The sequence below is a fragment of the Opisthorchis viverrini genome (assembly GCF_000715545.1).
Source record: "Opisthorchis viverrini unplaced genomic scaffold opera_v5_35, whole genome shotgun sequence".
Lineage (NCBI taxonomy): Eukaryota > Metazoa > Platyhelminthes > Trematoda > Opisthorchiida > Opisthorchiidae > Opisthorchis > Opisthorchis viverrini.
In genome coordinates, this window is record NW_008751691.1 from 162,525 (window position 1) to 184,083 (window position 21,559).

The following is a 21,559-nucleotide window of genomic DNA, read 5'->3' on the forward strand; positions in this document are numbered from 1 at the left end:
TGGAGCAAGATGGAGCCTAACAGGGTTTTTTGTTCATAATATTTTCCAATCGTATTCCTCTGTCGGAACGATATTTCAGATATCGGTGTGTTCTGCTTGACACGGCACTACTGATGATGATCCGAATAGGCTAGGCAGCCACTGGCTGAGAAGTCTACCGTCATTCTTGAAAAGAGCAGGCGGAAGGTCGTCAGTACCGGCAGCAAGATCACATTTGAGTAGAGAAATACACTCCAGATCTGAGACTGAATGCGGCTCCATATTCACGGTACATCTATCTGTTAAAGTCTGGATTGAAGGTATCACGTTTCCAGCTGAAATGCTGCTCGAAGTACTGTGCCCAGCGGTCCGAGCGGCCGTTTATATCGGACATCGTCCCAGCAGGCCTTCGAGGGGCCGGTTCTGATAGTTTCATTTGACTTCTGAGTCTACTAGCTTCTCAGTGGCTAAGTGAGGTGTATGCGTTTTGCGTACACCTGAAAATCGCAATAAAAAGCAGCAGCGTACAAGTGCATGGTCGAAGTCCACGCTGGTGTTCCAGAAGGAGCGGCAGGCAGTGATCGACCCTCGCCACCGATACCTGACGACGATGTGGTCTATTTGGATTCGGCGCTGGTTTGATGGTGGGCACCACGTTGTCTAGCGATTTCCGCTGTTCCGGAAATTCGTACTGCAAAGGAACAGTCTGTGATCGGCACACGTCTGAAGTAAGCGGTCTCCGTTGTCCGTGCGTCTCGTGTCGAAACCAAGACGACCACCCAATCGGGCCTCAGCCTGGCCGTTCATATCACCAGCAACGACAACTACATCTGAGCTTTTAGCCTGCTGTAGAAGGGCACCTAGAGCGTCACAGAAACTGTCCTTGGCAGATTCACAGCTACAGTCAGTTGGGGCGTATGCAGACACAATAAACAGAGTGCGATGAACCTCACTTCCTCTAGATCGTCTTACAGATGTCAATGAATCAACGGGTATGCAATCAAGCAGAGACGCTTCCGCTCCGTCGCTCAGTACAATACCTAACCCATCATCATATCCAGCTGCAGTGGCTCCTGCATCACCAGAGGTGCGCAGCCGGAACCTGGAAGAGAGCGAGGGGGCAGTACTTGCGTCCCGCATCCTTGTTTCTGACAGACAACATATATCAATGCAGAGGGAATCCAGCGCGAGATCCAAGAAACCAAGCAACAAACATCAATGCTGGTCCCGTTCCCGCTACCGGTCCGAACACCGCTACTCAAAACCAGTCATTCAAACACAATTGATCCAATAAGAATTCTTACGCCCAATGTAGTTCGTCTGCCGCCAACAGTGGACATTACGGAGAATGACATCATCTTCACCAAAATGATCGTCACTCAATGAGGGAATTCCCACCGCACTTTGTAGCGTTTACTATCCGACATTGACCTCAACCGATATAAGTTCCGTGAGACGGAATAAAAAAAACGAACTGGATAGTCAGTCCCCAATGCTAGGCTGCGAGCTCAACGCTTCGCACAAACCACTGAAAGGCGGTGGTTCATTGCTGTACCTACGCTGGTCATATGGGACAAGCGGGTTTAGCAAATATCTCGTGAGGAGTGTACCAACAATCAAATCAATTTTGGAGTTTCGACAGTCTACCGTAACTCCCGTTTACACAGGCTTTAAAACCAGGACTTCAAGGTCAGACGATCCAGGCCTCTTGTTGACTGTCTCAGTGGCAACGCTAGCCTCGACACAGTCCCAGGACATAAGCCATCGTTATTAATCATGTTGGTGTGTACGCAGCAAATAAACTGACGGGCTATCCGATTTGGGCGTGTCGGATATGCCGGATTCAGCGGAATCCACCGCGAAAACCTTGCGCTAATACACTGTTGATGACGGTGGAAATTCATCTAACCAAGTGAAAGCTGTATTGAAATCCGCTGTGGAATGGCCGCTTTGTGTTTGAGTTGAAAAAAAAAATTTCCAGCTCTTTGAATTCACAAAATTTGATGGAGTCCTTTATGATATTAAAGGGGTGTATATTTACTAGCCAAAAGGCGGAAACCGCTAATTTGAAACCGCTAAATTAACGTATCGGTATGTGATGAACAATCGGAGTGATGAATTGCCGTCAAATTTACAACCTAGACCATAAACGTTAGTCATAAAGGGTAATCCGTATGTTTCACCGGCACTAGGATATACAACAGGTCCGTTTAGATGGTCCCGGCAACGAGAATGCTCAAGGATATCAACCCATTCTTGAAAAGTACCGACTTATGTTTAGCACTAGAACTTCGGAGCGATGCGTATAACAGTTAGACCAAACTGAGCATAGTACAACAAGATAGCCGAAAAAACAAAACAGCTCCGAAAGTTTCAGAGATGTTTGGTAAACAATCGGTGGATTTATTGCTGGGTAACGCTTCGCTTTTGACACAAAAACTTCGTCAGGTTAAGTGAGTAAGTAAGTAGGTTGATTGGGTTTTAAGGCAGTCAGGGAACCAGGTCGTGAGCTTACTTATGACTAGCCGACCTGATCAGTGCTGTGTTCAGTCTGATGTTCCTGTTTTTTTGGTCAGTGGGGATCACTAACATTCACGATAGATTGGTTAGGGGGAGGGGGGAATTTGTCTTCATGATGAACCTGGATTCCTCGTCCTTGCTTTCCCAGTCTAGGAGACCTTAATGGAAAATTCTTCTTGGGGTCGTTCACAGATTTCGTTCACCTGTGTTCGTCAAAGGGTGCCGGGACAATTGGTTTTGGGATGGGGGTGGTCAATTGGATTTAACTCTACTTGAATTCTGTACTTTTATACCCAGACGATTTCGCTGATAACTGCACACCACCTCGTCTCATCTCGGCTGATCTAAGACAGCTCTCCACACGTTTGCAAGTTATACCCCATCTGGGATGCTTGGCGATTTTCACCGCTTTGGCCACCAGTCGCTGTGGCGTGGATCTTAAACCCCAACTCAGGATGCGTAACCCAGCATGGCTAATCCCATGTTCGGGGGCGGGATGGCTCAAGTGGTTAGAGCGCGAAATTACTGATCGGAAGGTCCGTGGTTCGAATCCGCCCTCTGCCTCTCGACTTCCCCTGTCTAAGCTTGAGCAACCTGACAGTATCCCAGCCCTCGTGCTTCCTTCGGGTGGCATGGCAGCTAGGCACCGAGAGAGCGCTACAGCTGAACGATTATTATTATTATCATTATTATTATTAGTAGTATTTTGTTTAATTCCATGTTCCCGTACTACTGCAGTGTACACCTTACGTTGGACAAACAAACTGACGTTACATCGGCGTCATACATGTCGGAGGTTGGCAAAAGTCGATCTGAAAGCTCCAAATGAAAGTCAAGATTTCAGGCCGACTGCGAGCGCACTTTTGCGAAGCTACTCAACCTACTCTATAGAATTCGAGCTCGAATACTGTCGGCTGAAATACAAAAAAGAGGATTTTTGGGTGCATTGTTCGGAATGTTTAGAAAAAGTACCCTTAACATATTTTTGGTAGAGCCAGTACACTCCATGTACGCCGTCCAAATAAATATTTCATTTTTTAATAGTGGATAGCGTGCAAAACGAGAAACTCCCCATGGAAAAGTGCACTGAGAATTCATTGGTGTGTTACGGGGGTGTGTAGGTGTCAAGGTCGTCCCGAGTAATCGATAAACGAGGTTCCTAGGTGAGAACTGTGTTGACTGTGGTACAAGACTTTCGGTGGGGGGGGGGGGAACAATCAATGGTTTTAACACGCGGAATCGGCTTAAAGATTGTCGACTGCTAATCCATAACCTTGGTACTACTCACCTTCCATGATGAGGACCACGAGATCTCCACTGCGACTGGTTGGAGACTCTACAAGATATGGCTGCCAATCGATGTCAGTGGCGTTATTGTTGTCAGTTTCTATCCAGATTACCTGAATGATTGTCTGAAGGTGTAGACACCTTGGAACGACTGTAGTAAGCTAGAATTAGATCCCTTCCCCATCCATATCTACTCTTTTCATCACAATAAGGCTTTCGAATAAATCGTGGTTGTACGGCAGCGAAACATCAGTGTTGAACACTGATGTTATGCTGTCCATGATGATGATGACGATGAACGCTGCTCTCCAATGTATAGAAGATCTGCAAGCAATATCTGTGCTGGCAAAAAATCTCAGCTCCACTTCATGCTACCCAACCTTGGATCCTTCGTGTTCCTCATTCGATCCGATGGGTTGCTTGACAGTTTGCTCCATATCGATGTCACGCATGATTTCAAAGGGAACACCTTTGATTGGACTGCTGATTTCTGTCGTTCCAAGCCGATCCTCCCAGTGCCGATCGACCTACCCTACGGACATTCTCTCATAAAGTTCCTCGAGCTCAATGTGGCCAAGTAGCGGCTGGGTTTGACAACCACTGAGTAAACTTGATCGACTGCTGCTTTAAAATGAGTTGTTTGCATTCGGATGCATATGATGCCCTGTCTTATTCTCACATAGCACGCTCATTCTCTGCCGCACAGACACAGTACAGCTGAAAGTATGTCAGCCAAACGAATACGTGTGACAACGTGAAAATGATGGACTCAAACGTCTGTAATGCGAGAATTACTAAGCTAGGTTGATTGCAGGCAATTCTGATGCGTCCCAAATCGTCTGCTGGTAACCGGAGTTGGCTTGACGGACAGCCAGGCCACTGAACAGTCAGTTCGACTCAAAAGGCGCAGTGGAACCATAAACTGCGACCATAAAGCATAGGTCCGTGGATCGAAACCACGCTCTGCTACTCCGTCTTGAACTCGAGACAGTTCAATGCTTAAGGAGCGAACTTACCGGCCAGGAGGTCGGTGGTTCGAACCCAACCTCTGCATAGTATCGCAGTCTTCATGCTTTTTTCGGGCGGCATTGCAACTAAACACCGAAAGAGTACTATAGTTGGACGATTAATTTCAAAGGAAAAGCACCCAGTTGGCCTCTAATCTTGAGCTTTGAAAATCCCGTTCGAGTTCTGAAAACTACTGTACGGCGTGTGTAGACAGGAGGGCTTGAAAGAAGCGATCACGCCAGAGGACGAGCTCTGAAGAGAGCTCGGAAACTGACCAGTTGCTGCAGTCTCGTCCTTCGAACAGTAGGAAGAGAACGAAGTATTCAGGAACTGCAGGCCTAATCAGTTAAGTGACTATGGATTATTATGGTTGCTCGATTGAGTGGGAAATGGGGCATCCGCACACTGGGGCGAATCAAATAGTAAAATCGTTCTCAGCTGTAACATCCATTCAGTGCCTAGCTGCTATATTGCCCGAAAAAGGTACGACGGCTGAGATACTACTAGATCGCCCGAGCCTAGACAGAAGTAGTTGGGATACCGCGTTTGGATTCGAACCACTAACCTTCTTCCGGTCAGTAAGTTCGCGCTTCGAGATCAAGCGCAACTCAAAAAAGAATAAACTTCTACTTTTGACACCAACGTCACCATGGGGTGAATATCGGTGCCGAAAAGCCAGGTGGCGAAGAATTGGAGTAGGCGAAATAAACTGCTTTGTCATCTGGTTACCATGCGGCCACACAAGCTACCCTAAATGGGATTTTGGAGGTGGTCTATTATTCTGGCAAGTGTTTTGCGCATTCGAAAAGTAGAACAGTACTTCCCATTCGCTAGCATTTATTTAATGTCTCAGACCAGGGGTCTTGAGGGCTGAATGAAGCCAGTGCAAGCTTCATCAAGACAAGGACTACCTTCATTGACCAAACTGCGTCATGTACCAGAAACGACTTTTAATGAGACCTAAGGACCGTGCCTACAAGAAGACTGTGAGAGTAGTTTTAATCTACGCCTGTGAAACGTTGCGCCTCCGATTCGAAGGGTATTCAGACAGCTGACCACCGGTGCTTCCGCAGCAGAGCAGACGTCAGCTGACAGCAGTGGTGACCTGGTCAGCAAGTAGCGCTAAATCATGGGTCAGACTGCATGAGTGGTAGCTGAAGCTGGTTAAGACGGCTAGAGCCTGAGTTACGTCTTGGGTCCATCTCAGTTGGCGTTTTAGTGTGTGTCCAATTCAAGGTGGATCTCATCGCGATCTATGCCCCTGGCTGAGGCAAGCGGTAGCAATACGATGCAGCGAGATCTGGGAACGACGACGCTACCGATTGTGTATAAACTAAACATAGCTAACAAACATTAAGTCAACTTACCGGAACTGGTCTGCGTTCGCTACAACTTGAGGCGTTGTCGACAACGGAACTGAGGCTAAAAAGTGAGGAACATGGAAAGAAAGAAAGTTATAGAAAGGAACAGATAAAAGCATGGACCGAAAAACGAAGGCAATCTATTTTTTGGTTGAGCGAAGTGTGTGTGTGTGTGTGTGTGTGCACGCATTCAAAAACGATCACATACATCAAAAAAGACGAACACTCAAATGGTTAATTGGAAAATCATGTTGAAGTAATAGGCAGATTAGATTTTCACACGTTCCGAGAAGTGCAAATTGCCAAGAAGTGGCACATACATACACACACAAAGGTATGCGCACACATGTGTCTGAGCACGAGGGATGAATTCGGATTCGCTGACTTAATGAACACTCAGTAGGTGTAGCGTTGTGGACAGAGGAATAAGAGTGGTCAGTCATACGAAACAGCGATGAAGCACTGAGAAAAGAGCCAAACAACTATCAAAACACCCAGACCAAGACGGAAGAAACTGCAATGTCATAGGAAAACAGAGGGGAACCATAAAGTTCGACTAAAGAAAGAGCGTTTTTTCCATAGCATTTCTTAATCCTGGACGAGATTTTATCCTGAAGTTGGGGTTTTCACTGAGAGTCCAGGGACAGTATAAACATAAACATAAACTCGGGGACTGCGCCTACCTGATGAGCCCCAAGAGGAACGGCGAAATCGGTTGTGGGCTGTCGAAGAGTTTTCAGCAACCTTGTGAGTAGTTTCTTTCATGAAAACATTATAAAGCTGTTTCACCCTTAGAAGTAGTGTGTATTTCATGAATCACGACATATCTCGAACTCTCAACCGTCCAACTAGTTACGGAACGGTACAGCACAAATGTGAGTACCTTCCACTTTGAAAATAGCACACTATTCTCCAAGCAAACAGACCGCATGGTCCAGTACTATCGGCTACCTCAGTGGTGACTTCTCACATAGAAGGCTCATGCGCGCTGCAGTTTTATCACACGTAGATGAAGTTACAGCGAAGAGCGGCCCTTAAATTTGGGAAGCTCCCTAGTCTTCAAAATACGATTGACGTGTATTCGTCGGCGATCCTCTCTTTACTACACACATTCCTGCATCGAGAAAACCGACATCTCAACACACAAGGTCAGTTGAGTGGCAATACATCCTGGAAACACTGTACACCACGTAATCCACTTGATTTAAAGTATGTCTGGCAGTGACGAACCCAACAAGAGTTTCAGAAACGCCTTGTCACTAGCTTGCGTCCCTCCGACTGGAATGTATAATCAAGAGTCTTTTCGAGAATTATGAGTATTTGAGATGCTTCAGACACATCTTTCCTACATTGTCGGAGTGCACTAATTGTGGAACCGCGGGCCCATAATTACAAGAAATTAACATCATCACCCCCCGTCTGTCCTCATCACCACGTCACCTGGCGATAAACTTCATTGCAAGTTCCGGATCCCAACTTGACGTGATTCGTCCAGCTAAGCATTGTATTGGGATGCGGTTAGTACTATCTGAAACGGCTAGTCCGAGCACACATATGATCAGTTGTCAAGTGGTCATCGAGAGCAAAGCAATAAGCCAACGATGCGCACTTCAGTATGAGGCACTTCATGCCACAAATGTTCACGATATTCCGCCCAAAGGGTGAGGGAGCGGATTTCCCGGACAGTGTCTGATGGGCAGCAGCCGCGACAAGTGGTATCGTTTGGTTTGGTAACGTGGGCATGGAGCCAAGTGTAGAGGCGCCACACAGTGCTTAGAGCACGAATTTACTGAAAGGAAGGTCCGTGGTTCGAACCCAACCTCTACCTCTCGACCTCTCCTGTCTAGGCGTGGGCAAATAGGCAGTATCCCAGCCTTCGTGCTCCCCTCGGGTGGCACGGCAGCTAGGCACCGAAAGAGTGCTAGAGCTGAATGATTATCTTACATACAGAGAGAGAGAGAACGACCACCTTGATTGTTGCTGGTATGGAATGAGTAATTGCAATCCATGAACTATTCAGTGCGTAGTTAACTGACTCAAAACACGTCAACTCAAACAGGGAAAACAACTGTTATCGCAATTGTTTACACTAGTGGGGCGAGATGGTCCAAGTGGTTAGAGCGCGAATTTACCGACCGGAAGGTCGGTGGTTCGAACCCGACCTCTGCCACTCAACTTCCCCTGTCTAGGCTTGGGCAACCTGGCAGTATCCCAGCCCTCGTGTTTCCTCCGGGTGGCATGGCAGCTAGTGGCCATGTACATCGTTTTACTTATAGGAGATTAAATCTTGTCATAGGTCTATCAAGGAGAATCCTATTAAAGTATGAAAGGTCCCAAGAATGCATATAATACATAGATCGGCTTCCGTTCTGTAGGATACCAACCGATACGAGGGAGGCGGGACGAGAAAACGACAAATATATATAGGAATGTGCCCATGATGATCCGAGTAAGGAGACGACAGTTACTGTGGTTTTTCAACTTTCTCCACGTTCATTTGGTAATAAGCAAGCTATCGTTTAAGCAGTCCCACTAGCCCTGTGAGTTCGCGCCAGATGGGGAAGCACTGAACTCGAACTTCATCCTTATTAAACCCTTGACTGTGCCAGGGTTTAAACTCCCGACACTTGATATGCGAGGTGGACATGTGACCATGACTTCACCAATGAACGCAAGTCCCACTATGTGAGTTCGCGCCAGATGGGGAAGCACTGAACTCGAACTTCATCCTTATTAAACCCTTGACTGTGCCAGGGTTTAAACTAACTCCACTTGATATGCGAGGTGGACATGTGACCATGACTTCACCAATGAACGCTGAACGCACGTCTGAACAGGCGAACGGGCAGGTGCATGCATGAGCAGGCCCGTGGCGCTACCTGACTGAGAAGTGCTGACAAGCAGGTCAGGCGATCGACACAAAAAAGAACAGTTACCGGTTCAACGCTGAAAGCCGTCCGCAAAACAGTCACATCGCTAAAACCTGTTCAGACGTGATAACTCAAGTGTATCCATGATGCTGCGGTGCAGTAGTGGTGACACTCGCATGCCAGACGACTGGAGGGTGAACCCCGGCATGGCCAAAGAGATGCACTGCTGATGAGATCTAACAGGGGTAAAACTCGAGTCCTGTGCCTCTGGTCTTTGGAGCGAGCCAGGACAGTATGAGAACCGTCTGAACAAGTAATGTGAATTCTACAAACCCCCAAAGCACCCACCTATAGTAAATCAGCAAGATGTTTGAGAAAGTATCATCCAGATCCTCAGCAGTTCCAGTAAAATCGATCAACCTGTATGGTAAGGACCGAAAGTCACGGACATACACACCAGAAGAAAAAACAAAGCGGGGCTTGCCTGAACAACTGCAAACACTTGTTTCGCTCGTGTTTTGTCCAAACATCCACTCACAAGCTTACAACCGAATCAAGGATGGTCAGCTGGACACAGTTCGTAATGGTACAATGGTACAAACCTTTGTGTACTGCGTTCTTTAGTGGAGTTTACAATACCTGACGAATTGTAACTGGGACAGATGCAAACAATGGGAAACCTTACATTGGTAAGCAAAACGATTGTTTGCTCCCCGCTCCTCTCTCAAGTCGACTTTCCAGGAACATCCTCAGAATCGGTCGCAGATGAGAACGAAGAGTAGGAAAAACAGTTTCAATCCTGTGTGATTTTACCATAATTTAGAAAGGCCGTGTGCAAAGTTGTTACACATCTCAACTTCCCGGACGCAATGGCTGGAGAATATTGTATTCGTACAATATTCCGCTAGTCCAATCAGAGGAACAAGTGTTAACCAAAAACCGTGCGCAGCGAGAGATCCGAAGAGTTCCTGGTGCATGGCCAGTCAAGGTCGTGCACACGTGTGTGCGCGCTGGAATGCCGCTATAAAGATGTCCTTCAATTATAACACTGTACAGTCGAAACACATGTACGCGCATGGTCACACCATCTTGTGTTTTTCTCTACTATGCAACGGTAAACAATGAGGGTCACGTCATATGACATGCAACAAGCGAGCATTTCATCTCGGACTGCTGCCATCATATTGAACATCTAGTAAACGAGCGGCTTGATACAACACGCGAGGTTCCACAAACCGCGTGGACTACAGAGTGATCGGGGTTCAGATGCATTGGCTGTAATATGTCCGAATATCCGTCAACCACAGTGACCGCTATAATCCGAAGTTCATCTCAGCATTGGCATCCCTTCTGGTTAGTTAGAAGCTGGCCGGACGTGGACTGCATGGAGCAACCGAACGTCGTGATCCGGCTGCAGAATCACGGCTTGTCATGAACATCGAGGAATCAGAATCAAGTGCTCCCGGCTCGGAGTTTTTCGCATGCCACGGATATACTAGTGCAACTTTGCAGAAAATGATCTTATTTGGTCCCAAAACGGATCTTTTAGAGTTGCAGTGCCTCTGTCTCCAGACTTCTCTTGTCTAGGCTCGGGCAACCTGGCAGCATCCCAGATCTCGTGCTTACTTCGAGTGGCATGGCAGTTAGACACCAAGAGGGTGCCACAGTGTCTCTTGATATGCCGAATTTAGCGGAAAATCCCGCCAAATACCAGTACAAACCCCATACGACTGTAGAAAAAGAAGCTCGACAAAACTGGAACGAGCGATTAAACAGAAAATTAGTGAGCTACAGTACCCCGTGACATGTTCCTTTGACACCTGATGTTTGGATTACGCGGAAAAGATCGCTATTTACAAATTTATCCGAAACCTTTGCCGATCTTGCTTCAATATTTCGGTAGTATTGTCGACCTTTAATTTGAAAGTTATTAGAAAAATCCCTTTCACATAGAACGGCCAGAAAACTGTTATTTCCAGCCGTTTTTATACTCGGGAGACACTGCACCATACTTGTTTATCCAAAAACGTTCGTGTTTGTGTTGAGCTACGAAATCCAATCGGCTGTCATGAAATACCTTAACTGGAGGGCGGTTTTCCGGCGTATTTAGACAAACTGATGTGATTTTGCAAAACCATTAAGCGAAGTAAATGAATAAAGTGTCAATTTGGAGGAGATACATCCACTGAATGTCGTACAAACTGCACGAGCAGTAAAACACATCAATTCATTAGGAAAACGATGCTGAACTATTCAATATGCAATTTAAGAGTAAAATAGGCACACAAATCTTGGAATGAGACAAAATGAAAGTTGTCCGATCCTGATACTTGTTCAGCTTGGAGTAGTGAGACCTCGTGTCACCTTTCTGTTGTTGTGGTTCACATGTTATGTGCATTCACGGAACACCTCGAGAATTTGGACAAAAAGGGGTCAGGTGAAAATATGTGTAGGTCAGACTCACAACCAATGTACCCAACCTTCTATACTCAACCATCCATGGGGTGCGAAGAACGGTTGACGGTTCTAATGTAATAGTGTAAGAAGTAAAACCCGTTCAGCTATAACCTTCTTTCAGTGCCTAGTTGCCATGCCACTTGAAGGAGGGCTGAGCTACTGCCAGGTTGACCAAGCCTAAAATCGCACAGCTGTAGCACCCTTTCGGTTCACAGACCTTCAGTAAATTCGCGCTCTAACCACTTGGGCCATCTCGCCCCCAAGCCTTGACAGGACCAATCGAGATACCAGGCCTAGGATAGGATGGTCAGTAAATTCGCGGCTAAGCCAAGAGTCTATTAACCACACCGTTCGGAAAATCAGTTGTGTGAAGCATTGCACAAGGGATGTAATATTGAGATGGTGAGAAAAAAGTTCATCTTACCCCACTCTCGAACAATCCCTATTAGGTGCAAGAAGGCCACAATTCGCATCGATAGGGACTGTAGCAGAGCCTGTAAATGCTCTTTTCGGTGGCAAAGGGTAATCCACATCTGGAACAGAGGCTGCTGACAACTGATGTTGCTGCGCAGTTACCATACTGGAGGCAAACGCGGGTGCGCTGCCAACAGTGGGCTCCGTGGGAAAACGTCGTCGGAGAGTGTCCGGCTTACGATCCACTACCGGATTGCTGAGCGGTTGCTGTTGCGAATAGGGAGGATTCGAATGCAAGGACGATCCGCCCTGACAGGAATACACATCCAAACAGCCAGATTGGCCGGAAACGGAGAGCGACTGTCGAATGGATGAGTCGGAAGATACACTGGAAAGGATAGAAAAACAGTGAGATATTGGAATTTTTGAACAGAATACTATGAGTGAAACATGCCAGCGAATGAAAAAGCATAACACCCAAGAGCAGGCAGCAACCCTACCCCGGGAGCGCAATACATGAATCGGAATGCTAGCTAGATACCCAAGATCTAATTGTCATCCACCCGTCCTTGGTCGTCTAGAGTAATTGACAGTGCTTACGTCGAACGGAAGGGTTCCTTGATCATGGTAGATGGTTAAAAGGAAGACTGCAAGCCAACTCAAAAATGACTTACACACCCGAGGTGGTTCCTGCTGTGATTGGCACGATAATTTTCGGTTTAGAAACTCCCGCCAAAGAACCAAAGCGATAATCAAAGGAGCGCATGTGTGTGTATGTTATGATCCGATGTATTTCAAAAAGGAGGGAGCCGGCGAACATTGTAGTGCCGTGCTGATAATGATGTACGCAATCTAAGCTACTGATCAGAAAAGCCGTTGATCCGCACCCAATCTATGTTGTTCATCATTCCAAGTTCCTGGACTAGGTTGCCGGCCGGAAAGATTTGTCACGAATGAAACAGGGGACTAATGAAGAAAAATTGTCACCACCGCTTAGGTGACAATCCACAACACTAGTGTTCAAAGAGTTCACCTTCTATCTGGGCGCAATTGGTCTGGTTAGTCCATTCCAAAGAGGAAAGGCACTGGATTCGAGGCTCGCTCCGGGGTTCGAATCCCGGCATGAGCAAGATATACCACCGATGAGGTCTAGGATGAGAGAACCCCGAGTTCAGTACTCCTCAACTTTGATATATACAGAGTTGCACCCGGACAGGAGGGGGACTGTTCAGAGTGACCACCGTAACCGCCTACAGATAAATGAAAACTTTTTATTTGCAGTTTTTACAAGAGTACTGTTGACATCCTTCCCTGAAAGTCTACGCGGGTATAATCAACAGTTTGGGATGCGAACCTCCGGTTTCTCGATGAGTTGCATGCCCACCTAAAGCCAAAACGTACGACAGCTGTTTTGACCGAAGTCAAATCTGTGTAACTTAGTCACTGTTACTCCTACTCATGTTATTATTCAAGAATGAGAGTAGGTCAAAGTGATGACAGTTGCACCCAACATGTGGTAGGTCCCTTAAAGCTGAGTAGCATCAGTCAATTCTCAAAACTGGCCACCTGAAAAACTCCCATTAATGACTAGTCACGGAGTTTTTCATATGCAGTTTCGAAACTAAAGTGCCAGAGTCTGTACTGAATCGAATCTCTTCACCACCACCACCACCCGTAACCAGAAAAACTGAGCGACGGAAAGTAATCAAACATAATCGGAGTGCAGTACTTACCGACGCCATTCGGGACCACAGACGGGCTGTGGGGTTGCAAGATTGTAAGAAATCTCGGGACCCTTGGAAAACGAACGCTCGTAAAGACGTTCCCGAGAATCGGGATGAATTCGCGAGGGCGGTGAACTCAAATCCAGGTAGACCGAAGTAGTGGCGGTCGCAGCACCGGTGGACGTACCACTTGGAAGTGGCTCGACGCTATAATAGGGGGAGGATACATTCCAATGTCCAGAACAATTGGAAATATTATACATACTGCGAGACGAGGGTTGTCCAGGACTGGAATGTTGCCTCATCACGCCTTCATTAGAGTGGAGTCGACGGTAGGTTTGGAGTGTATCGTAGACGGTGTTCGCTGGGAGGTTGAAGTCCGAAGTTCTGCCAAACGGTGCAGGAGTAGCTGTGCTGGAATGCACAGAGCATAGAGTCGTGTGTGAAATGGCGGTGCGGATACCATTGACTGGGTGGGCCATTTGCCATGGAGTAAGGCTGGATGAATTCGCTTGACACACCATGCGCGAAGTCATATGGTTTACTGTACTAGGAATGGCGGCATCCGTTTGAGACCGGGGATACATACCGTTTGGCCTTGGTGTGGGTGTCACTATGGGTGGATGACTAGGTAGGGAAAATGATAAGATTGCATCAGACCATACGTGAAGAGTCTGTTTTATTAGTCCAAAGTGACATAGAAAGTGATAAACGCTTCAAGCCCTACTGATCTCCAATCGAAGGTCACTTAGCATATTGAAACGTTAATTTAACAAAGTGAACCAGAAAGAGCGACACGTATTCATATCCTTGCCGTGCTTGTTAAGCAGGTAGAACTATCACCGGGGAGATCAGTGCCAGACTTCTTCGGAGGGAGGGGTTAATTCACGCTCGATGCTGACTGACGAAGAACGCTCTGCTGGGCTACTCAAAAGGTGTATATTAAGGAGAACGCTTGTAGTACTGTCACGCGAGTCACGCCTCAACTAAACTTGACAATCTGCCGCCAAAAGTCATAATTCAACGGTATTACTGGCCTCCTACAAGAAATCTCCATTCAAGAGGTATTCCCGGTTGAGTGAAAGCTAGGCAGGAACTATGCGGGGCCACCCATCAAATTCAAGCAGTCAGCATCTGTCCAGATCGTCTAAATCTGAGTGCTGGAGGTGTAGCTACTTCCCTGTCCCATTTTCTCCTTCCTTCCTTTAAAAGAATTTATGCGATGAAGTACCAGTGCTCTGCTATAGTCAGAACCGTCAACCAACTATCAAGTAGGTAATAAGCACGAAGCGCTGCATTTTTGAACCTATTCAAATAGCCTTTCCAACTCCGTTCACAGAACCATAAAAAGACCCAAAATTCAACAGGCCACTTTCCGGTAAAAAATTGTTTTAATGCCTATCTGAAAAGACAAATAATACCATAATAAAATAAAGTTTCACAACTAAATTTCAATTGGAAGGTGAGATTCAGCTCAACGGATTAGTTACCTCTATTCCTCAGTGAGCTGATGTAGTGATGTAGTGTAGTGGTCGAGGGGTTTCGATGTGACAACCCTAGTGTCAGTATTCTGTCACTGTGTCTGGTCAGAATGGTGCGGGCTTCTGAAAGCAGCAACATCTGGTGAATGGGTCAACCAGAATCGTTTACTTATGCTCTCAACGATAATCAGTAGTACGTCGAGCCTGACAACAGTAGTGTTAAGCGTGAAACCTCAACAGGAAAGGGGATTTAGGCTCTGCGAAGGACTCGCATAAGAAACAGTTCAGTTTATCAGACATAAACCATGTACAAATGGTAGGCTGGTTCCAGATGCTACAGCTTCGATCGCGGGAGAATGGGAGAGTGAGGGAGATGGAGACAAACATTGAAGGTGGACAAGTGCCACTGACTGCGCGACTGGGCCATTTCTGTCAGTGTCAATAACCACTGGTGAGTTGGATCCCAAAGTCCAGGAAAGCGGCAGGGGAGAGATGGCCTAAGTGGTTGGAGCGCCAATTTACTGACCGGAAGGTCCGTGGTTCGAATCCCACCTGCGACTCTCGACTTCCCCTGTCTAGGCTTGGGCAACCTGGCAGTATCCCAGCCCTCGTGCTTCCTTCGGGTGGCATGGCACCGGAAGGGTGTTACAGCTATTGGCTAGTGTTTTTATACTTCGTTTTCTAGCCTTCGATCACTTTCAGTCAGAACAAGGCCGGACCAAAACAGCTCTGGCATGCGGACTACAGGTCCGATGAAACGAGCAGTTGACTCATTGTGGTAGAGTCCCTTTTCCCTTAAACCATCTTGGCGTCACTCTGCAGTGCTAATCCAATGTTCCAAGCAGACTCGATCAACGCTTCGGAAACCGAGGCGCAACTGTTGCGGTCCTAAACCGATGTTCAGTATGGCCGTATTCGGAGTTACCGTTGAAAAGCTATGTTACTAGAAACGTGGATTCCTTCCATGGATAGCCTGCTTCGTAAACGAGTATCAGTATACACCCTACTTCCCGTGAAGTTTTTAGGTCCTAGATTTTCTCGCGCTAGATACTAATCAGGACAACCTTCGGAAATGGGTAAATATGACGGGGCCATCTTGTGTACAATTTTGCAAAATGGTGTTTTGTCGCAACAGACAGTCACACGAGGTATGTGAATGGGGCGAAATTCAATTGCAAGACTGCTCTTGTCCGCACGAACGACAATCTCTCATACAATGTGTCAAATAGGGAAAAGTGTCTATCTAGGTGACATGGAAAATCGAATCCTGGAAACATCACAAACGAGAGGTTCAGCTGGGCTCCAGGTGGGTCTCTCGAAAAACCAAATTAGTTTGCAAATAAGTGTATATTCACTAATTTCGTGCAACTTCGTTTTAAGGAGAACATAAGGTTGACGGAAATCCGGGGACTGCACCTGCCTGATGAGCCCCAAAAAGGGCGGAACCGGTCGTGGGCTGTCGACGGATTTTCAGCAAACTTATGAGTAGTACGTTACGAATCACTGCTCGTTAGCAGGACAGAGGGGACGACTTCCAGGAGAGAAAAAATGCACTTGAACACGAGGTAGAATAATTCAGAACGAGGCAAAAATCAGGCGATTTAAAAATAAAGAGTAGAGTAAAATGCGAGCTCCGTCTAACGGTTATCCCGGTAAAGGCAACAGGACAAAGCTCATGCTGGCACAGACATCAAAGGTGGGGGACGAGATGGACCAAGTGGTTAGAGTGCGAATTTACTGACCGGAAGGTTCGTGGTTCAAACCTGACCTCTGCCTCTCGACTTCCCCTGTTTGGTTTGGGCGGCCTAGCAGTATCCCAGTCCTCGTGTCTCTTTCATGTGGCATGACAGCTAGGCACCGAAAGGATGCTACAGCTGGAAGATTTTTTTTACATCATAGGTTGTCGGTCAGGGGAACGCAGTAACGAGGTTGGTGAACAGACAGAACTCCGAATCACTTGATGAAACTGATTGCTAATATATATTGTGGAGCATGGCCCGGCACAAATGAAACTGGGGGAACATAAGCCGTTTCCCCAATGGATGGGAAATCGCGCGTTTTGAAAAAAAGCTGGGGATAGCACGGGGACAGGTAGCAACCACTACGTGAAGTGTGAGAATGTCAGCCTGGAACGGAAGATCGCGAAGCGGTCCACGAACAACTTGGCGGCGAAGTAGAAAGGCCTTAGCGGTCGGATGGTATCCAGAGGACGGTGGTTGTTTATGGATAGAAACTGGTGCAAGACCGTGCGCAAGAGCTTTACTCCAATATTTCCTCATATGCTCGCGCATTTTAAAATCTTTTCGACGTCACTTACTGACAGGCATGACGGACAGTCCGAAGTAAATTCTAACCAACAATGGAGTGGTAAAAGATAGAAGGTGCGTGGGCAGTCTGTGACCCAGCAGTCGCACTCACGAAATAAAAGGCATTAGGGTTTTCTCGGAGAACTATGTCCGGAGCCAGTGAATCAACAATCAAAAGCTGTTCACTCTGAGGGCTTACATAACCCAGGGACTCAGGTAGTTAGGCTTAGTTGTGATTCCTAATGAACTCAGAACGTACATGTTAAATAGCACCAGACTCAGATTTAATAATAGGTCGGCGGACGATCGGTTTTTACGATTGACCCCTTTTAACCTGTCCTTCCACGGAGAAAGGCAGAATTGCTGCTTCCATAAGTGTGGACATCCTGATACTCTTTGGGAAATACTTTGCTGTTCTCTGTGACCCAGCAGTCGCACTCACGAAATAAAAGGCATTAGGGTTTTCTCGGAGAACTATGTCCGGAGCCAGTGAATCAACAATCAAAAGCTGTTCACTCTGAGGGCTTACATAACCCAGGGACTCAGGTAGTTAGGCTTAGTTGTGATTCCTAATGAACTCAGAACGTACATGTTAAATAGCACCAGACTCAGATTTAATAATAGGTCGGCGGACGATCGGTTTTTACGATTGACCCCTTTTAACCTGTCCTTCCACGGAGAAAGAAAGGCAGGCTGCTTCCATAAGTGTGGACATCCTGATAGTCTTTGGGAAATACTTTGCTGTTCTCGCACTCTTGTCGTAGAAGAATGCCCCCTACTGAGGTTAATCGTCTAACTGCTACTCTCCGGCCTTCTTGGCGATGGCTGAATCTAGTGGAATAAAAGTCCAGTCAATGTCACTCGAGGACTCGTTGCAAAACTGTGACAGGTTTTGGTCGAGATCATAGCATGCATGGGGATTTGTTTTGGACGTAAAAGTAGGATCATCTCACCGTTCTTGTTCATTGAAAAGCGATCATCCTTATTTACACCTCTCAAAATGAGAACAGTTGTAACTCATTATCTATGATGGTATCAAGACCTACTTTCTATCCCAAGACATCAAGATCCCGACACCTTCGTAGCAAAGGTGGAGACAGGCATATGCAAATAACGAAAAAACACTCACGGAGTACTGATCCCTGAAGACACAGGTTGGTCGAAACGCCAAGGATGAGTAGTACCCGGAGTAGTGCGCGTGTGAACCGGCGAGGATAGCAGAGTGGATAGTCGCTCATTTGAGTTAGTCTGTGCTCTCGGTGTGGGAGTAGGCTGGAGTGTCTGCGCTGGAATTCCAGAGGGAGGATGGCGAAGTTCCGTTGCTGTCCCGCTAGATACAATGGTGGACTGTGCTCGTGGAGGGCATTCTTGGTTGACCGAAAACTGCAAAAATAAAAACGATAATTGGAAGTGACAGTAGCTGTACGGACCATGGCGGATACAGATTGACCGAAAACTTTATGGGATGTTTGCTAACAATTCAACACTGGGCCAGTAACCATATGGAAACCGGCATTCCGTTCTGCCCAAACAGTATGATGTAGTGTTTTGAGACAAACAAGAACAAGACCATACAAGATATGCGTTCAACTGAATTGGGTATATTCGACAAAGAATTGAGCGATGATATTCGCAGACGTGGCGTACAATTCAACTTCGCTATTGAGGGTCATCAAGCAGATTAGCTCGGATAATGTTTCTTGGAGAAAAGTTTTATCTAGACACCTAGCCCCCTATCCATTTAAGGAAGCTTACGCGCCAAACGCTTATGTACATATGACGACCCGTGTTTCAATCTAAACCAGGCTTATTAGTGGAAACCCACCACCCAAATTAATAGAAGAAAGAAACTGTGGTCTGGTTCACACCGGGGCGCGTTTTAGCCTATATTGTATCGGCAGTTGAAAATACTGAAGAGAGAACAAGGAAGTGCTATCCCTTATCCCTTTCCATGACATCATGCAGATAAAAGGAAAATTATGATGACAAATACAAGAGGTGGGGACAGATCACACCCATTGTGACGCAGCGGTCCGTACATAGGTCAGTCTCAGCGATAAAAAGCGGTGGACAGACCGACGCCGCCGCCAGGCGGAACGTATCCAGGTCAGCCCACGTCGAACTTGTTACTGACTTTTCACAAGGGGAGGTGTTGGGGATATCAATATCCCTAAAAACTCTGTATCTTTGTGTGTGGTGATAAACTTTCGGCATTTTAAAGATCAAATTATGGATATATATACCTTGTCATTTTTCCGCTATTGCCTGTTAGTCGCTTGTAGATAGGGGCACTACAATGAAGTCCACGGTTTCGTCCTCTTACTATTCCGCTGCACTAGGAGTCTGGATCAGGTAACCTAGCCGGGGATAGAATACCGTCATAGTCCGCTCATATTATCATGCACTGCGTTATCGAAACCGTAACACAAAGATAGTCGGAAAACTACATCACTTAAACTATCCTACTATTCCTTGTAAGCGAGGTACATCTAACAAAAACGAAGGATCAATCGTGTGCGTACTGAGCTTGAAAGGCAGTTGCTTGAAATACTGTGTGCTGCCCATAGCAATACCTGCGCCTAACTATGCGTTTGGATGCACTGCTTAGCTTGTTTGCGGGTTGTGAGTCGTTCCGGTTGTTGCCTGATCCACAGCTGAAAACACCGCCTAAAAGGTGCGTTGGTTTTGGTTACTAACGAGGAGAATAATCGTTCAGCTTCAATGAGCTTTCAGTGCATACCGGCTGTGAAACTAGAAGGACCAGAGAGGACGGGAAGCGAGGTTTGGATTCAACCAACTAACCTTCCAAATGGTAACTTGGTGTGTGGTGAAGAATCCCGGATTAGACAATCGACGACCTACCAGAGTTGTAAGATGAGTAGGGCACCAAAATTGATCCGACAGTCGCCGGAGGGTAATCGCCGAATCTTTCCAGTTTGTTTATTGTTTATTGGAGTTTCTCGGAGCAATGTAGGAATGGGGTTTGTTTCCACCGACTCGAACATTCAGTTGTCTATTGGTATTCTCGATACCGGCACAATCGCAATCGACAGAGTCAACGTTATAAACCCAGTTGTTAACCAGATCCCCAATGTCACCAAACTGTCTGTTCAACGCACTGTCCACCAGTTGTGCGAGTGTCAAAGATGGATAGCACGCGGCGGAGTAGGTGTCAGTGTGAAATACACGCCGTATCAGCTAGTTTGATCGTTCAGTTGGTTACTGCACCAGGATTTAGAGGCTGTATAGTGCGATGAATAAACAGGGAAGGATACCTAGCGTCACTTGGAGCCAGTCTAATATGAGTGATTTCGTGCTCGGTATATTACTGGGCGCTACATACCAGCGTGTGAATCATTCGTTTCATGCTTAAAAGATAGGTATAACTTTGGTTCAGCTGGTAACCTGAAGAAGTTGGCTTGCGGCTGACTTTGGTTTCCAACTGATTGTTATTCCTCGAAACAAGGCAGTGAACGCAATAGATTGTCCTGTTTTCAGTTCCATGCTCGACCTATAATCCGACTAAGTTACGGAATGAGTGGCTGTAAGATAAAAACTAGTTCACGAACTGGCACGACGGAGGTATCATCAACGTGTCTGAGTTACAACCCTGGTGGCCGAATAAGGTCATACAGCAGCTATGGTTTAAGGAGTGCAAAAACAGGGGACTACATCAGTTTGACGTTAGAGACTTCGATGATAAAAAGGAACTCACAAACTTGAGGCTTTCAGAAATTTTAGGTACGGAAAATGTGCAGCTTTTTAGAGTAGGGTCCCGTTCCAGTAAATTAGCAAGGAAAGGCTGTCGGTGACAGAGGAAGGACGCCTAAGCTGATAAGAGATTAAACGTCCTCAACTGCTAGTCGTCTGAAATCCCTGGTATGACTCCCAGACCTAAAGCAATCACTCTGTCGTGGTGTTCTGGCTTCTGTACTGCAAAGGTTCTACAAGCTATGTTGTCTAGAACTCAAGTTCAGTAGATTCAACCATGACAGGAGGACAAATGGGGAGCATCCCAACGAATAACAAAGAATTGCAGGACTGTGAGAAACCGCATTACGAAGTGGTCTGGATGTAAAGTCGTGCTATCCTCTGTGATAGGAGTGCGAAAGCCGTAAGGCGTTTCCTTCGGGATACCAGCATGTCCATACT

At 46.6% G+C, this 21,559-nt stretch overlaps 2 protein-coding genes across 2 annotated transcripts in view; one reads left to right on the plus strand and one right to left on the minus strand.

Annotated features, from left to right (window-relative positions):
- T265_02714 (hypothetical protein) overlaps positions 1-21,559 on the minus strand; it is a gene marked incomplete at both ends in the record, with an annotated part of 59,853 nt that overhangs the window by 20,001 nt on the left and 18,293 nt on the right. The window contains 4 exons of the mRNA XM_009167029.1: positions 6,162-6,216; positions 11,907-12,284; positions 13,630-14,247; positions 18,537-18,790. Of these exons, the coding sequence (XP_009165293.1) occupies positions 6,162-6,216; positions 11,907-12,284; positions 13,630-14,247; positions 18,537-18,790 (1,305 nt within the window). The remainder of the gene's footprint in view (positions 1-6,161; positions 6,217-11,906; positions 12,285-13,629; positions 14,248-18,536; positions 18,791-21,559) is intronic.
- The window catches only part of T265_02713 (hypothetical protein), a gene marked incomplete at both ends in the record, with an annotated part of 41,259 nt that overhangs the window by 18,455 nt on the left and 1,245 nt on the right, over positions 1-21,559 (plus strand). The window contains one exon of the mRNA XM_009167028.1: positions 10,613-10,808. Coding sequence (XP_009165292.1) covers positions 10,613-10,808 — 196 coding nt within the window. The remainder of the gene's footprint in view (positions 1-10,612; positions 10,809-21,559) is intronic.